Genomic DNA, 17666 nt, shown 5'->3' with positions numbered 1-17666 from the left:
AGGTAAACGCTTTGTCCGTGCAACTACCTGCACATGTCACAGTTTATCAATTAAGAACGATATATGTAATATTTAGTGATATCGCTATTTATGTTCGGACACCGAAAATTAATTTACGGAAATATACGGAATATTCATGAGTGCCAGGTCAATACTTACGGACAACAAAATGGTTTGTTTTGTTTGTTTTGGGTTTAACGCCGTTTTCAACAGTATTTTAGTTATGTAACAGCATACAGCTAACCTAACCAATATTCCAGTATTCAGTACTAGTACAAACCTGTTCTCCGCAAGTACATGCTAATTCCAAACATGAATCAGAGGTGATTTCAGACGCAATGTCTTTTATCACACCGTCACGGAGAACACGCCTCGCCCAGAGCTAGAACTCACGATTTCGAGATCCGTAGATCTGCACTCTCCCTATTGAGCTAAGCGTGCGGGTACCATTAAAATTGTATTCTTTGCGTCAACTCATAAATCAATAAAAACAGTATCAAATATAATGATATTAATGTTTATTAATAAAATTGTTCAATTCTACATAAAAGTTTATATCTACAAAATCGAAATGTAGCGTGATCCTATGTATTTATAGAAAATATCTTAATTGAGAGCTTGAAAACTTTTATCTAAATTTACACCAAATATTGTTTTCATGCTCAAGTGCTCTCGGAGAAAGTCGCAGTAAAATAATGTTTCAAGGTCTGCTTATTCCAACAGTTTCTAGCCAACTAAAGCAACGAGCGATCATTTCTTTTTCATCTGTTGAATTTTATCAGTGCATACAAAACACTTATCTATGGCAATAATTTCATTCCTGCAACTTGTGTTCAAATATTTTGATTTTTTTTCAAGTCGGATATTGATTTGTGGTACTTGAAATGATATTTGGAGCATGACCATTGCCACGTGCGCACGTGGAGGTCGTTCTATAATACATTATTTATACAAATCAACAGCGTACACTTTCAAAAGAAAAATTGTGTCAATAGAGCACGGATGTCCCGCAAACTGCGCCATCCTCTGGCAAAGTTTTCAGTACAGACCATCTTCACTTGAACGATATCCGGTTAAAAAGTTGCGCATCTGAGCAACTTTTGAAAAAAGTTGAACACGCCAAATTTCTTCGCTATGGCTTTTTTTGTTAAAGTAAGAAAGGGTCATATTCGAAAACAAAAACCACAGGAAATAAAACATTACAGATATTCATGTTCACATCAAGCTTGTTTGTCTGTGAAAATTGAAGCATATCCTATCAAAGTATTTGAAAAGCTGAACACCCAAGATTTTCCATATAGCAAAATTATCAAAGGGCCACTTCCGTGGTAAAAATAGCCACAGAAAAATGTTCCTTCGTTTATTGTCATTTAAATAATTTAAATTGAAATCTATGAAGCAAATCAGACTAATAGTATGGGGGAATTGGGCGTACATGAACGCAGGACGTACGTACGGACATATGGGCAACAGCAACGTTATATCCCTCCATCCTACACAAACGTGGGGGCATAAAGAATTTTCAGCAGAAAACGAAGCTCGCAACAAAAGAGTTAATTTAACAGGAGCGTTTTCTGAAAAATTGTATTTGAGGGTGTATTGCATTTGAGAAAGAAAAACAGTACTGCAAATCAAAATTAATAGAAAATAAATAGAAAAAAAAGGTAACAGTGGCCCTAAGTCGCTCACCTAACCATGACTGCTTGACCATGAACATATGTATGACACACTGACACTTAATCATTAATGCTTACGACTTTATTTTACATAAACAGGGCCCATGTGTTACTATTTGAACATCGAAAGGCCCTTATAGCGGCACTACAGTCCAAGTTTGATCCATCAAGCGGTTTATGAGAAGACGGTATTTTAAGCTTTTGCCTATGTTTAGCTCAAGCTGCCCTTAAAAAGGGATCAAGATCCACATTGGAACAAATTTTAAAGAACACCTTACAATAAACTACAAACCAAGATCCATCAAGCGGTTCATGAGAAGTCATTTAAATGTTTTTTAAGCTTTATTGGCCCTAAAGGAGACAATCCCCTGTTTAAACAACTTGGAGAGGATCTTATAATCATGCTACATACCGAGTTTGTTTAAGATCCGTCAAGCAGTGCATGGGAGGAAGTCCTTCTGTACAAATTTTGCTTTTGTGAGCCGTAAACGGGTCATGTGATACCATATGAATAAATTTTGGAGAGAACCTTATATTGATGCAACAGACCAAAGCTGAAGAAGATCTATTTGGCACTTCATGAGAAGAAATCATTTAAATATTGTCTTTTCTACCTGAAACTCTAGTGGTCCTTTCGCACCTATTCGCACAAAGTTGAGGGAGAGGACATTATAATGACGTCACAGACCACGTGTGAGGAGATACATTAAGCGGTTCATGACAAGAAGTCGCTTAAAAGTTTGTTTTTTCTATTTCTAGATCTTATGACCCCTGGAAGAGACCAAGTATCTAATTTGAAACTAGATGTGTGTCCATAGGACACAAGTGTTCCCAACTCCGGTCACTGTACATGGTTTTATGACTCAATGTTAGGCCCTTCATATTCGTATCTTTGAAAATGAAAATGGACATATTTCTGGTCTGACTGTGTAAATCCAAATCAAAACACATGTTTCACTGATTTCCATGCTGAATAACAAATCCTGCGGGGTTTGATGACTCTGGTCAAATAATTTTTGAAATATGAACGACACAAATTGTAATGAGTCGACGGAAGGACAGAGGCACAAATAAGGACAGTTCTTAGTACCACCAAAAAATTTCGTTGGGAGGGGGGTGGGGGTGGGTGGGGGTGGATAGGGGCTTTCTGGTGCACAACAATATGAGAGAACCTTACCACGGTACTACAGGCAAAGTTTTATAACGATCAATTGTGCAGTTCGTGATAAGAAGTTGTTTAAAGTTTTTTTTCTATTTTTAAATCTAGCGGCCCCTTAAAGAGACCAAGATTTACGTTCGAATAAACATGGGTGGGATCTTTATAATGATGCTACAGACGACCAAGACTGACTTTTTTCTATTTAAAGCTCGACAAGAGGACAAGTTATAACAAAAGGATTATGATGACCCTAGATCTTTCACCTAAGTAATATGAGCTATATGTTTCAAAGGTCAAACTGATGCTAAATATTAAGAAAGTAGATCAGTAGGTTACATTTATGGTTACTGAAAGTCAGTTTTAAAATCGTTAGTTACGTAAAACTGTACATGACATCCAAATTTCAACGCTGTCACTTTAAAACCAGGAAAGAAGGCCATACGGTCGAATTCACGGTCACTGGAATTTAGTTTTAAAATCAGCCTGCAAAACTGTACATGTCATTAAAATTTCAAGGCTGTATTTAGAATTAAAAGAAAGCAGGTCAGAAGATCAGATACATGGTCACTGAAATTCAGTTTAAAGATCAATCTGCAAAACTGTACATGTCATCCAAATTTTAAGGTTGTATCTTAAAAAGCAAGAATGTAGATCTGTAGGTCACATTCATGGGAACTGAAAGTCAATTTTAAATTTGGTGTACTAAACTTTACATGTCATCCAAATTTCAAGGTTGTATCTTAAAAAACAAGAAAGTAGGTGAGTAGGTCATATTCAAGGTCACCGAAAGTCAGTGACCTTGATCGGTGTGCAAAACTGTACATGTCATTCAAATTTCAAGACTGTAAAAACAAGAAAATAGATCAGTAGGTCAAGGTCACAGTCAAAAGATCCCTAATTGCTTGGGGTCATCTGGTAATTATAATTAAACTATCTAGGAATTTATAATCAGAAAATTATATCATTTTTTCTATATTACTCATAAACAAGTGACCCCCTTGGGCGCGGTATCTTTTCACCCTAGGGGCTTAATCTGAATAACTTATGATGTAGAGAATCACAAGGCAATGCTTCATTCCAAATATCAAAGTCAGAAGCCTTAAACTTTCAGACAAGAAGATTCTTAGATTTTTTCTAGTCTAGTCTATGTAAAACTTGGGGCCTCCGGGTAAGGATCTCTTTTCACCTCAGGGGCATAATTTGAATAAATTTTGTAAAGGATCACTAGGCAATGCAACATACCAAATATCAAAATCCTAGGCCTTGGAGTTACAGAATAAAAGATTTTTTCAAGTTTTTTCCTATATAAGTCTATGTGAAACTTAGTACCCCCGGGGCGAGGCCTCTTTTCCACCCCGGGACATAATTTAAACAACCTTAATAAAGGACCACAAAGCAATGCTACATACCAAATGTCAAAGGTCTAGGTCTTGTGGTTTCAAACAAGAAAATATTTTTAAAATTTTCCCATATAAGTCTAAGTAAAAGTTTGCTCCCTCGGGGTGGGACCTCTTTTCACACCAGGAATTTAATATGATAAATTTTGGTAGAGAACCACAAGGCAATGCTTCATGCCAAAAATCAAAGGCCCAGATTATGTGGTTTGAGAAAAGAAGATTTTTAAAGTTTTTTTTATATATATGTGCATATAAAATTGGGACCCTCGGGGCTTTACCCTAGGGTAATAATTTGAACAATCTTGGAATAGGAGTATCAGAATATTTTATTAAAGTTCTTTCCTGTATAAGTCTATGTAAAACTTGGTACCCCTAGGCGAGGCCTCTCTTCATCTCAGGGGCATAGTTTGAACAAACTTAGTAGAGGACCACCAAAATATCAAAGGCCTATGTCTAGTGGTTTTAGACAAGAAGAATTTTAAAGAGGCAACACAAAATAACTGTATTCTTTTGTATTTCCATGATAGTAATTATACATGCTTTGCATGGAGAAAAAGAGAAATCACAAGTATCTAGTTTCAAACTGACATTGACATATATTATGCCAAGAATATGTGCGTAATGTCTTAACATTTTATTGAATCACTGTAGCAATATGTACAGAAATCAGTGTATTTAGTTAAATTTCAATCACATTTTCTTTCCACAGTGTAAGATAGCTATTCACCTAAATTTTTGAAACTATGTTGAAAGAGATTGAATAACTTGGCAGATGAAGTTGTCAAACACACATTTAATCAGGAAAGGCCTAGATTGTCAACCCGAATACTTGAGGTATAGCTGTATATTACCTGTATTTTAAGAATGATTTTCATGAAGTTTTTTTTTGGTGAAAAAGTAGGTTACTATAGTAAGTTCAAGTCGTGGTGGGTCTTTAAAATTTTGTTGTTTGTACATGTCGGGGCTGGACCTCTTTTTACCCTGGAAGCATAATTTGAACAATCTTGGTAGTGGACCACTAGATGATGTCACATACCTAATATCTAAGCCCTATGCCCTGTGGTTTTTGACAAGAAGATTTTCATTTTTTTCCCTATAAAAGTCAATATAAACCATGTGATCCCCGGGGCGGGGCCATATTTCACCCTAGGGGTTAACTTGAACAATCTTGGCAGAGGACTACTAGATGATGTTACATATCAAATATCAAAGCCCTTGACCCTGTGTTGTTAGGCAAGACGATTTTCAAAGTTGTTCCCTGATTAATCTATGTTGACCATGTGACATGCCCCAGTGCGGGGCCATATTTGACCCTAGCTACTGTGGTTTTGGACAAGAAGATTTTAAAAGTTTTTCCTTTCGGTTGCCATGGCAACCAGACTTTTGTATGGAATTCATTTCTTTGACTAAGCTTCATTGAAGATAATGAAAGGAACATTCCTGTAAAGTTTCATCAAAATTGGACCGGTGATTTAGGCTGGGAGGTGTTGACGAAAGACGGACGACGGAAACCGGACAATTACTGACCATAAAAGCTCACCCTTGAGCTAATGATGCCTCAGACCAAGTTTGTTGAAGACCCATCAAGTGGTCGTTCAAATGTTGATTCTTTTAGTTGCCCCTAAAATAGGCAATACATCCCCATTTCAACAACATGAACACAAAATATGTTACACACGATTTTGTTTATTACAATGTAAAGCTACCTTGTCTTTGTTTCAGGTATTCAATCCTCGTCTGGTGCTTTACTTCAGCAAATTTTAGTTGTTCCAGTTCAAGTTTTTTTCTTTGTAAATTTTCTGGTCCTGCTTCAACTGCTCTTAATCTCTGAAAATTATAATTTTTATTATATTAATTTTAACTAATTCAAACACTTCCTTTACTGTTTATATGTATGCGATACCTTTTCTGACAAATAATGAGGATTAAACTTGTTCGAAGAATATTGGTACATCATACCAAATAACTTATGGACAATTAAATGTTAAGATTAATTATACAGATGATAAAAATTCATATTTTATAGTAGGTCATCATAAAACGTTAACACATACACTTTCATGGTCTTCGACTCTTAGTTTAACTTTTTTCATTTCCGGTTCATAGCTTTGCTTGAAGTCTCTGGAAACTGTAGATGCCATCTGTTCAAGTGCCCCTTCCTTTGCAGCATTTATTTCTGTAGTAGATTCCAATGTTTGCTGCTGTAAAGATATACGACTCTCTTCTTCTTGTTTTCTTATACTCTCTTCAGCCTGTTCTTCAGCCACTCTGATAGCATCTAATGCAGTCTGAATTGCTTTGGCTTCTTCAGTTGTGGTTATGACTAACTCGTCGTTGAGAATCTGTAAAATTGAAAAAGGGAATATTGTTTAAGGTTTAGGTCTCAACCTTGTCGTAGAAGAATTTGTAGAACATGAACATTGAATTTATTTGAAGATTGCACCTGTGTTAAATTATTTAAATCTGTCAACCCTTCCATGATACTGGAAATCATGTGTTTTGCAAATTTTAAGCTGGAATAGGGTAAAAAAGATGATGGTTTAAAGGCAAAGTCGAACTTGACCTGTATTTTATGATGTTACGCGTGTGTATCAAAATTATTAAAATCTGCCAAGTCTTTCATGAGTTATTGTCCGGAAACCATGCGTTTGGCAAACTTTTAGTTGGATAGGGGGCACAAAAAAACTGGTGATTTGTAGCCAATGTCATAGCATAACTTGACCTGTATTTAATGATGTTTCACCCGTGTATAAAAAACAAAAATGTTGAATCTTGTATGAGTTATTGTCCGTTCCCATGAAATTAGCAAATTTAAAGTTGGAAAGTGTATTCAAAGTCGAACGTGACCTGTACTTTATTATTATTTGTTCAAATGCGCTAGGAAAAACATCAACTTTGAAAAGCGCACCAGAAAATTTGAAATTGTTGGCTTTTAAATGATTTTAAACTCTCGTTTTTATATCAGAGTATCTTAACAACGCTTTTATAAACTTTATCCATCCACGGAGTGATCCTGGACTCGATATTTACAGGAATTTACAGGAATCTTTCTCTACGACACCTGAGTCAGTGTCAGTAGGCGCTTGTTCATCCATCTACAGCGCCTCAGCTATTTGGAGTGTAAACAAACATGGCAGCGCCCATAAACTTTGTCGTGTTAATACTTATATTTTGCAGTTGTCTAAACTGCTGCACAAACTTAATTCATAAAGTTCAATTAAATGTTAACAGTCATAAGTGTAACTGTTCAGGAAGTGCAGTTCTTCATGATACCAGCCTGAATGATGTAGCGTATTTCAAAATAGCTCCAATCTCGAGCATTATAAACTTACACAGCATAATATTTTACCACCTAAAACATACTCGACGTGTACCATCTCTGCCTATTAAACTTAGCCAGTGCTATAAATTGTATCTACTAGTCATTGCTGGAGATATCGCACTAAACCCTGGACCCACAAAATACCCATGTGGTGTATGTAACAGACCAGTAGCTAGCAGTCACAGAGCTCTAGAGTGCGAGGCGTGTTACAAATGGATTCACATCAAATGTGCAAATGTTACACCAATGGAATATATTAATCTCGGTAACAGTTCTGATCCCTGGACCTGCAGCCAGTGTGAAAACTTTCACTTTACAGACTCTTTCTTCAGTGACGATATGACGGAAGTCGATATCAACACATCATCTGACTCTGCATGTGGCTCTGCTTTCAAGGAACTTGTTGAACTTCGTAAGATGCACCCCAAAAAATTTATAGTGGCCCATCTGAACATTAACAGTCTTAAATCCAAATTTGATGAAATTTACGAAATTCTGATTGATAAACTTGTTGATCTTTTATTTATCTCAGAAACAAAATTGGACAGTACTTACCGTGATGCCATTTTTGACGTACCAGGATTTAAATTAGACAGAAGAGACAGGAACATTCATGGAGGAGGGTTAGTGTCTTTTATACGTACTGACATTCCATCACGCAGACGGAAAGATATTGAATCTGAACATCTTGAAAACATTATATATGAGGTAAATTTGAACAAATGTAAATGGTGTTTTTTCTGTGTTTACAGACCTCCTTGTATGCAAAATAATTTATTTGATGAAAATTTTTGTAAAACTTTTGATAGATGTGTTAGTCTTTATGATTATTATGCTGTGCTAGGGGATCTGAACTATGACCTTTTGTCTGAATCCAAAAGTAGACCACTCCTGGACATTATGGAAATTTTTAATTTATCAAATATTATTAAAACCCCGACCTGTTTTAAAAAAGATTGTACCCCCTCTCTTTTAGATGTATTTTTAACCAACCATAAGAACCTTTGTTTCAGAACTTTGAATTTTTCAACCGGTATTAGTGACTGTCACAATATGATCAGTACTGTGATAAATAGTAGTGTACCAGGAAATGAGAAACAAAAAGTCAATTTTAGAAGTTTTAAAAATTTTGATATGGAATTTTTTAATAATGAATTAAGTATGATTACTGACCGTAGGAACATGGATGAAACTGACATAGATACTGCTTATAATGACTTTGAGAAAGATGTAATAAATATTATTGATAAACATGCACCTCTTAAACAAGTCTACAAAAAGCCTGTACAACTGCCTTATATGAACAGAAAATTAAGAAAAGCAATTTACAATAAGAAAATGTTTCACACAAAGTTTTTGAAAAATAAAAATGCTAAAACATGGGAGGAATATAGGAAGAGAAGAAATTACGTAAATAAACTTAAACGTATTTCAATTAATAATTTTTTTCAGGAAAGATGCATAGGTGGCTGCAAGAATAAAGATTTTTGGACAACGATCAAACCCTATATGTCAAATAAAAACAAAAGTAACCAGACCAAAATAATATTAAATGAAGATGACAAAATAGTATCAGACAATACAGATGTTTCAGAAATTTTTAACAATTTTTATGCAAATGTTGCCAAAGATATTGGTAAAGATGTCAGCTTCGATGAGGCTAGTCATCCAAGTATAATCAAAATTTTGGGTCAAAATATTACATCAAACTCTTTCAATTTTAATTATGTAAGTCAGTCTACAGTCTCTAAAATTATACGAAATTTTAATGCAAAGAAAGCCACAGGTGTTGACAAAATTTCAATAAAATTACTAAAACTAGGCTCACAATCACTGGTTCCATTTTATACAAATTTTATAAATAGCTCTATTGACAGTGGTGTTTTCCCAGACCGACTAAAGCAAGCTCAAGTTACTCCAATCTTTAAGAAAAATGATCCCCTTCTAAAATCCAACTACAGGCCTGTCAGCATTTTACCTGCACCTTCAAAAATATTCGAAAAAGTTTTGGCTGAGCAATTATCAGAGTATTTTGAACCAATATTTAACAAATTTTTGTGTGCTTTTAGAAAAGGCCATGGCTGTCAGACCACCCTTCTAAAACTAGTTGAAGACTGGAAATCTGCATTAGATTCTAATAAGTTTGTAGCTGCTGTTCTTATGGACCTCTCTAAGGCCTTTGACTGTCTCCCCCATAATATTTTACTATGTAAACTTAAATCATATGGCTTGTCTGAAAACTCTGTTAACTTATTAACATCTTACCTCTCAAATAGAAAACAACAGATCAAAATAGGAAATACTACTAGTGGCTGGGCTGAGATAGTTAAAGGGGTGCCTCAGGGCTCGATCCTTGGACCTCTACTTTTTAATATCTTTTTAAATGATATATTTTATTTTATTGAACAAGGATCTTTATATAATTATGCAGATGACAACACCCTTTCTTTTAGTTCATCAAATTTCGACTCTTTAATTACAGTCCTTCAAAATGAAAGCAATGTTCTTATAAACTGGTTCTCTATTAATTGTATGCAGGCTAACCCCGATAAGTTTCAAGCTATAGCTATTGGAAATAAAACACACTCTAGGAAGCCTAAGCTCAGTATTAAAAATGCCAATATTGAATGTGATGATGTAGTCAAACTATTAGGAGTAAACTTAGATTTTTCTCTCAATTTCGAAAATCATATTAGTACTATTTGCAGTAAGGCAGCACAACAACTAAACATTTTGAAAAGAATAGGCAGAAATCTATGTAAACTAAGTAGGTTAACTATTTTTCATTCCTTTATTTTATCTAACTTCAGCTTCTGTCCTCTGACATGGCATTTTTGTTCCAGTAAAAGTACAAATAAGATTGAAAAAATACAAGAAAGAGCTCTTCGTTTTGTTTATGAAGATTATTTAAGTACATATGAACAGCTACTTAGTAAAGCAAACCTTCCTAGCTTATATATCAGAAGAACTAGATCAACGGCCATAGAAACATTTAAAATTCTCAACAACATCGCTCCATCTGTTCTAAATGATTTAATTCATGCTCATGATGCTGGTTACAATTTTAGGTATTCCAACCTACTAGAAGTTCCCCGGGTAACAACAACTAGGTATGGTAAACAAAGCTTCAGATATGCCGCTCCGGTTCTGTGGAACTCGCTCCCAGAAAATTTTAGGAAAACATCTAGTTTTAATCAATTTAAAAGCTTAATTTCACACTGGAATGGTCAAGACTGCAAATGTTCAATGTGTAAACATACTTAGTAGTTTGTTCCGCAGGACCGGACGGCATCTCTTTTCATTATACCCAACCAGATAGTTTTTGTTTTGTTTAGCTGTTTTTGTTGTATGCCTTGTCCCTCATAGTTTGCTACAATGTAGTATGTGTACTTTGCTTCTTTTGTGTAGTTGACATAGTTTTATGCTTTCTTATCCGTGCTTAGTTGCTTTAGTTACTTGCTGTGCTTTTTGCATTGTGTTGTCAATACTTGTCTTGCTTTGCATGCTTTAGCTACTTTTTGTATACCTTGTTTCCTTGTGTAGTCGACTTATATCTATGCCTTGTTCTCCATGTTTAGCTGCTTTAGCTAGTTTCTTTGTTGGTTGCTTTAATTGCACACCTGTCTTTATATTATTTTTATGTAATAATGTGCATGCTTTTTATGTTCTCTATGTGCTATTGTTACTATTACATCTTATTTTCATGCTATGTTTTATGTGCTACTGTGAAGGAGCTGCTGCTCAGTTCATTTCAGATCTGATCTGAGGTGATATTCTCGTTTAGCATATTTTTTTTTTCAGCTTTTTGCGCCAGTTTTGCCTCTCAGTTTTTTACTTCTTGTTTATCTTAGGTAGTTCTTAGGCTTTTGGTCAAGAGCAGCAGGTCTCTCACAGGTTTAATCTTCATGTTGTACTGCTATATGTTATTTTGTATAATCCTATCTCTTATTTTACAGCTTGCTTACTATATGTTTTAACTGCTTATCTTTGTTATATATAGTCGGTTAAAAAGCGCCTGTCGCTTATGTTGTATTGTTTCTCTGTCTTGCCGACTTAAAATAAAACTTATCTTATCTTATCTTATCTTATCTTATCTTATATCACACCTGTGTACCAAAATGTAATTGAATCTCTCAAGCCTGTCATGAGTTATTGTCCGGAAACCATGAAAACCAACGGACCGAGAGACCGACCGACAGACTCAGTCCTAAAACACCCCGCCCGCCCCCCCCCCCCACACCTCCACGTACACACACACGCGCGCACGCACACACACACACACTCACACACACTATTTGCAATTTGTCTAGATATTTTCATGCGTTTCGTAAATGCTCATTTGTTAATCACGTGACGACAACATCCAGGATGGGAATAACAAAGGTCTTAAGTAAAGGTGCAATTTTGCGGTCGATAGTAGAAGTCCAATTTGTAAGAAATCAGGTTCATTTGCGAAGGGCGCTGTATCAATTTGTAGGCACCGTCAATATACTTTTCAAACTTATTAAGAATGCACATAAAGTAACCAAACAAATTTTTTATCACTACCATATTAAGGATAACATGGTGTAATAGCCATATTTCATATCTTGTAACTGGATGATAATATTTAAATGAAATTTGGTCACTTTAAAGACATTCAAAATTAAAAAATTTTCACCGAGAGATTTTTCGAATTTTATCATTTTTTGGGGAGGTAATCGGTATTGAAGTCAACATTGATGCCTATGGGAAATATATAATTTCTTTGATTATAAGAATCTGAACTTGAGTTTCGAGAAAATTTTGCGGTAGAAAGCTGCATTATATGATTCTGATACAAATATCAAAAAGAAATCTAAAATTCCCCGTAGGGAAAAGGAGAAAATCATTTTTTCTAGTTTTCAGGGGAGATAACTCATGAAAAAAAAAATTATCAGGGGAGGTAATCTAAAGGAAATTTTTGAAAACTTCTGTCACTACATAACTTGTCAATATGCACATTACTTCTACCGTTTGACATTTTTAAAGCTTACATTATCAAGTTGTTTGGGGAAATTGAGGCCTATTACACCATGTTATCCTTAAACATGATTGTGTAACATGAGGCTAAAACAAACATTCTTAAAGACAGAATGTTGCGTATGGGCTAGAACCTTTTGCTAAGCTAAATCTTGTTTATGAAATATGATTATTTTCAAACATTAAGCGAGGTGCGATGATATCATATCTTAGTAGTTTACGATTGACAAATATGACTCTACCTAATGGTTTTGAGTGAACTATTCACTGGTTTTAGTAATTAAACACAAACAAGAATTAAAAGATGTTTGAAATATTCGGGATGAATTTGTTTTGTTTTGTTTTATTTTGTTTTGTTTTTCAATAAAAATAAATAAACGATAACAACGTTAGCTTGACAGAATGTTTGTTAGATGTATTTAAAAATGCACTTTGAATTTTTTCAACGAACCTCTTTTAACTTTTTTACTGCTGCTTGAGCTGCTAGATCACTGCTTAGTGTTTTCTTGTCTTCTAATACTGCTATCATAGACTGTAGATAGCGTGTCACTTCATGATCTTTCAAGTCTAGTGTAGAGTTGTGAAAAAATTCGTTTCGCATATTTCGTACCTGTAAAAGGATAGTAAATGTCCTGTTTTTTATCACAAGATATGCGGACGTCATGTGGCTATCTGACGTCAGCACGTTCTCTGTGCCACAACTGTTATTTATTGTAGAATATCTAACTGACAGTCACTGAAAACAAGAGCTGTTTGAACACGAAATGCCCCCTTGGTGCATTCAGTAATTGCACAAGAAACAGAAATTATTTTCTCACTGTAAACAAAAGTTCTACTGTTCTAGTTCAATGTGTCCTTGGCCAATTTCCCTATGAAGTTTCGTGATCCCAGGTCCAAGTGTTCTCAAGTAAACTTCTGGAAACCGTTTAAGTGTTCCGGGTCACTGTAACCTTGACCTTTGACCTCAGAATCAATATGGGTCATCTGCTGGTCAAGTTTAGCTCTCTATCAACTTTCATGATCCTTGGCCCAAGCGTTCTTGAGTTATTGTCCGGAAACCGTTTATATATTCCAGGCCAATGTGTCCTTGAACTTTGACCTACTGACCTCAAAATCAATAGGAGTCATCTGCTTATCATGAACAACCTGTTTATCAACTTTCCTGATCCTATGCCCAAGCGTTCTTGAGTTATCGTCCGGAAACCGTTTTACTGTGCCTAGTCACTGTTAACTTGACCTTTGACTTACTGATCTTTTAATCAATATGGATTATTCGCGGGTCATCACCAGCCTCCCTATGAACTTTCATGATCCTAAGCCAAAACATTCTTGAGTTATAATCCAGAAACGGTTTAACTGTTCCAGGTCACTGTGACTTTGATCTTATATCTACTGGCCTCACAATCATGGTCATGATCAACCTCCCTATCAACTTTCATGATCATAGACCAAAGCGTTCTTGAATTATCATTCGGAAAATGTTTAACTGTTCCGGGTCACTGTGACCTTGACCTTTGACAGACTGATCTCAATGCCAATAGGGGTCATCTGCTGGTGATGACCAAGCTTCCTATAAACTTTCATGATCCTAGGCCAAAGCGCTCTTGTGTTATCATCAGGTAAGGGATTGGTCTACATACAGACCGACCGACCAAAAGACCGACCGACCGACCGACATCTGCAAAACAATATACACCTCCTTCTTCGAAAGGGGCATAAAAATGTTAGATATGTAGTTTGAATACGGCTGAGAAAGTAACTAAAGTCAGTCTTAGTATGATAATTGCACCGAAAATTCATCAGCCAGTTACAAGCTGTAGTTCAGTCAGTCTTTAATGAAATGTTTATTATCACATGTTTGACTTCGCTGGGGTAGAATAAAGCCATTATATAAAAGTGATAATACACTTAGGTCTAGTGTAATAAAGCTTTTATTTAGTTTTCGACATGAAAAGCTATCATTTGATGAAAACATATTACAATTGTGATTATCTACATTGAATTAATCAGACTCGTAGAATAGAATTGGCAGAACCTCGCAATTTATTATTTTATTCAACTCCTTTACTAAAAACAAAGAGAAATATCAAACAGGGAACATGAAAAGACACTCGTGTAATGTCCTTTACATGTATGTATGATTCATTTAAAGGTGTTCTGAATTGAATCTTGTAATGGAAGTATGATTCACTGAAAGGTGTAAGTACTAAATTTAATCTTTTTCATTGAAAGAGAACCTGTCAAAATAACTGGGATTAAATGTATTGACTGATACTTTTGTCAATACATAATGAAAATGCCTTTTGGTATTGATAAATTATGTTGAGAAAGTAGTATCTTATTTACTTCATAAAACTTTCTTTAAGTGTCTTTTAAAATGATTATTAAGAAAAATATAGTATCATTATGTTATACATGTCTACTGGGTCATACGAAAGGAAAGCATTTGATGGATTTGTTAACCACTTTTGACAGTTGCAACAATACTGTTCTCAAATAATAACTTATTGTTCCCCCTACACTACGACGACAAAATACTGCGGTTTTTCGTTTAAAAAAACAACTTTCATTGAAAAGTGGAAAAAGAAAATTAATCAATTTTAAGTGTGTTTGATTATGCAACTGACGTGAAATATTTGATAATATATAATGTGTTCCTACCTGACTAAAAATATCATTTTGCGGATCAATAATGCATTGAAGTTCTGACTGGAAGAACTCGCCATTTATGATAATGCTGAGTAATCCAGAAGCATCCGTTTCGGCAGCATTATTGTTTGATCCTTTTGTTGAGGTTGTCAAGAAACATTTTGCAAACTGCCAATGATCACTATACCATGTAGAACAATCAGTCACCCAGTGCGGCTCCTTAAAACGGTGTTGTTGTACTATTTGGTCATAGATTTTGCTGCATGTTGGACAGTTCCTGTTTGTTCTTTTTCTACAGTTACACCTTGCTTTATTCTTTTGAATACAAAAATTACCACTGGCATGTGCTGGGAGAATGTCTTCTATAACACAATTCGTGCATGGCGTAAGATTTTGAACAATTCTCGCATGTTCCGCTTTAACAACACGGTCAGTGAACGGACAGAGGCCTTCTTGTAGATAGAACAAACCAAGGGTACCTCTCACCCAGTTCCTGTACGGCTTACTTTTTATCTTATTGGGGTTCGACATTGTTCACCAGAGTAAGCCGGTTAGTTTCCATGGAAATCAACAAGTTACTCTTTATATTGTACGTATCACACACACGACACTTTTAATACCTGAAAAAAGTCATACAAGGGATTTAATTATGAAAACAACTCGAAAGGACTTCGGACACTTTCTATATGAATTTGCCTACTCCAAGAGTGAAAAATAAGTATTTAATTACATATGCCATCAAAATACATATTTGAGATTATTTCTTAAAGTCAATTTTTCAATATTTGTTTCATAGAACAATGATTTTTGTTCTAAATAGAATTACGTACCCTGTTATATAGATATAAAAAGTGTTTTGCTTTATACAACATTGATCCCACCCGTGCATCAAAACCATATTTGGCCAGCATATGTAGATATTAGTTATACACATTTTCTGTGACTATTGTGTTGATGCAAGGGGTGGAACTTTACATTTAAACAAAAAATATAACTACAGGGTGTTCCCAAATGTAAAGTTACCAATACTTTTTATATTCATTTTTAATAAATTGATAGTCACATATTTCTACATCTGTTTGTAACTCATATACTATACAAATGTTTGAAAGGGTACACATTGGCATGGTATACGTGTAAAGTAGTGAAAGAAGCAAATACTGTGAATTCATTATTATTCTTTGGGTTTAATTTTCATTGGCTTATCCTGGTTGTTTGTTTCAGTAGATTGACAAATATGTGCTTTAACATACTTGCAACACAGCAGGTAATCTTCTGCGTGACGCCACGAAAGTGATGTGTCATGTCGCTTTCCACGCAGATGGCATATATAAATACGGATAGACGCGAAAACGAACTGAAAGGTCCAACCGAGTTTCAGGTGGGTTTTTTATGCAGCGACCTGGATACATTTTTATTACATGTTTAAGTCAAATGAGCCGTGCCATGAGAAAACCAACATAGTGGCTTTGCGACCAGCATGGTTCCAGACTAGCCTGCGCATCTGCGCAGTCTGGTCAGGATCCATGCTGTTCGCTTTCAAAGCCTATCGGAATTAGACCAACCGTTAGCGAACAGCATGGATCCTTACTAGTCTGCGCAGATGGGTAGGCTGGTCTGGATCCGTGCTGGTCGCAATTGCACTATGTTGGTTTTCTCATGGCACGGCTCATTTGGCTTAAACATGTAATAAAATGTATCCAGGTCGCTCCATAAAAATTCCACCTGAAACTCGGTTGGACCTTTTAGTTCGTTTTCGCGTCTAGCCGTATTTATATATGCCATCTATTGGTTTTCTCATGGTGCGGCTCAAACGTTATCTGTGGTACTTATCCCAAACAAGAACCAACCCTACGGCTTTGATAAGATGACTTCCTTTTCTTAGCATTAATGTTATGCAGCACACAACTATCTGCCATCACTTATAACAGAACTATACAAACATGTACATGTACTTAAATAACTACCCGAACCACTATAATAAAACTGACCGGTCACTTATACATGTATACCTATTCACACATGTAATGCATCAATAACTTTACATTACGAACAGTGTATAGATAAATCAAGTAAAGGTTGTTTGCAAAAATATCGTTCCATTTTTTTATTTATTTATAGGATTTTAATCTTAAAATGTTATTTTTTCCTTAAAGAAAATGATTTTGTCACTTTATTTGACTGGAATTCATATATTTAAAACTTCCGTAAAGTGATGACATTACACTTTTACGGAAATTAAACATTTTATTTTTTCAAGAAAATACACCCTGGCCTAGATAAAATAAGAACAACTTCTTGATAGGAACAGATACAAACCAGTTTCTGCTGTAATAAGTTAACCAACACATTGGTTTATCATTGACTCGAAACGATTTGCGTATTGTTTAAATACATAATGGGAATTTTGCCTTCAAAATGTAGGCTAGAAGCATATGATAGTGTCCGAAGTCCTTGATCAT

The 17666-nt window shown here is 35.2% G+C and overlaps 1 protein-coding gene across 2 annotated transcripts in view; it reads right to left on the bottom strand.

Annotated features, from left to right (window-relative positions):
- Positions 1-17666, bottom strand: part of LOC123554110 (uncharacterized) — a 44753-nt gene that overhangs the window by 7981 nt on the left and 19106 nt on the right. For both annotated transcript variants that reach the window (XM_053517662.1, XM_053517663.1), the window contains exons 2-5: positions 15217-15824; positions 13007-13165; positions 6287-6574; positions 5939-6059 (exon numbers count right to left, since the gene is read on the bottom strand). In XM_053517662.1, the coding sequence (XP_053373637.1) occupies positions 5939-6059; positions 6287-6574; positions 13007-13165; positions 15217-15735 (1087 nt within the window). In that variant the 5' untranslated portion in view covers positions 15736-15824. The remainder of the gene's footprint in view (positions 1-5938; positions 6060-6286; positions 6575-13006; positions 13166-15216; positions 15825-17666) is intronic.

This window comes from Mercenaria mercenaria, chromosome 11, assembly GCF_021730395.1.
Source record: "Mercenaria mercenaria strain notata chromosome 11, MADL_Memer_1, whole genome shotgun sequence".
NCBI classification, from domain to species: domain Eukaryota; kingdom Metazoa; phylum Mollusca; class Bivalvia; order Venerida; family Veneridae; genus Mercenaria; species Mercenaria mercenaria.
The sequence above is the reverse complement of the archived record's forward strand: the minus strand, read 5'-3'. Positions and strand labels throughout refer to the sequence as shown.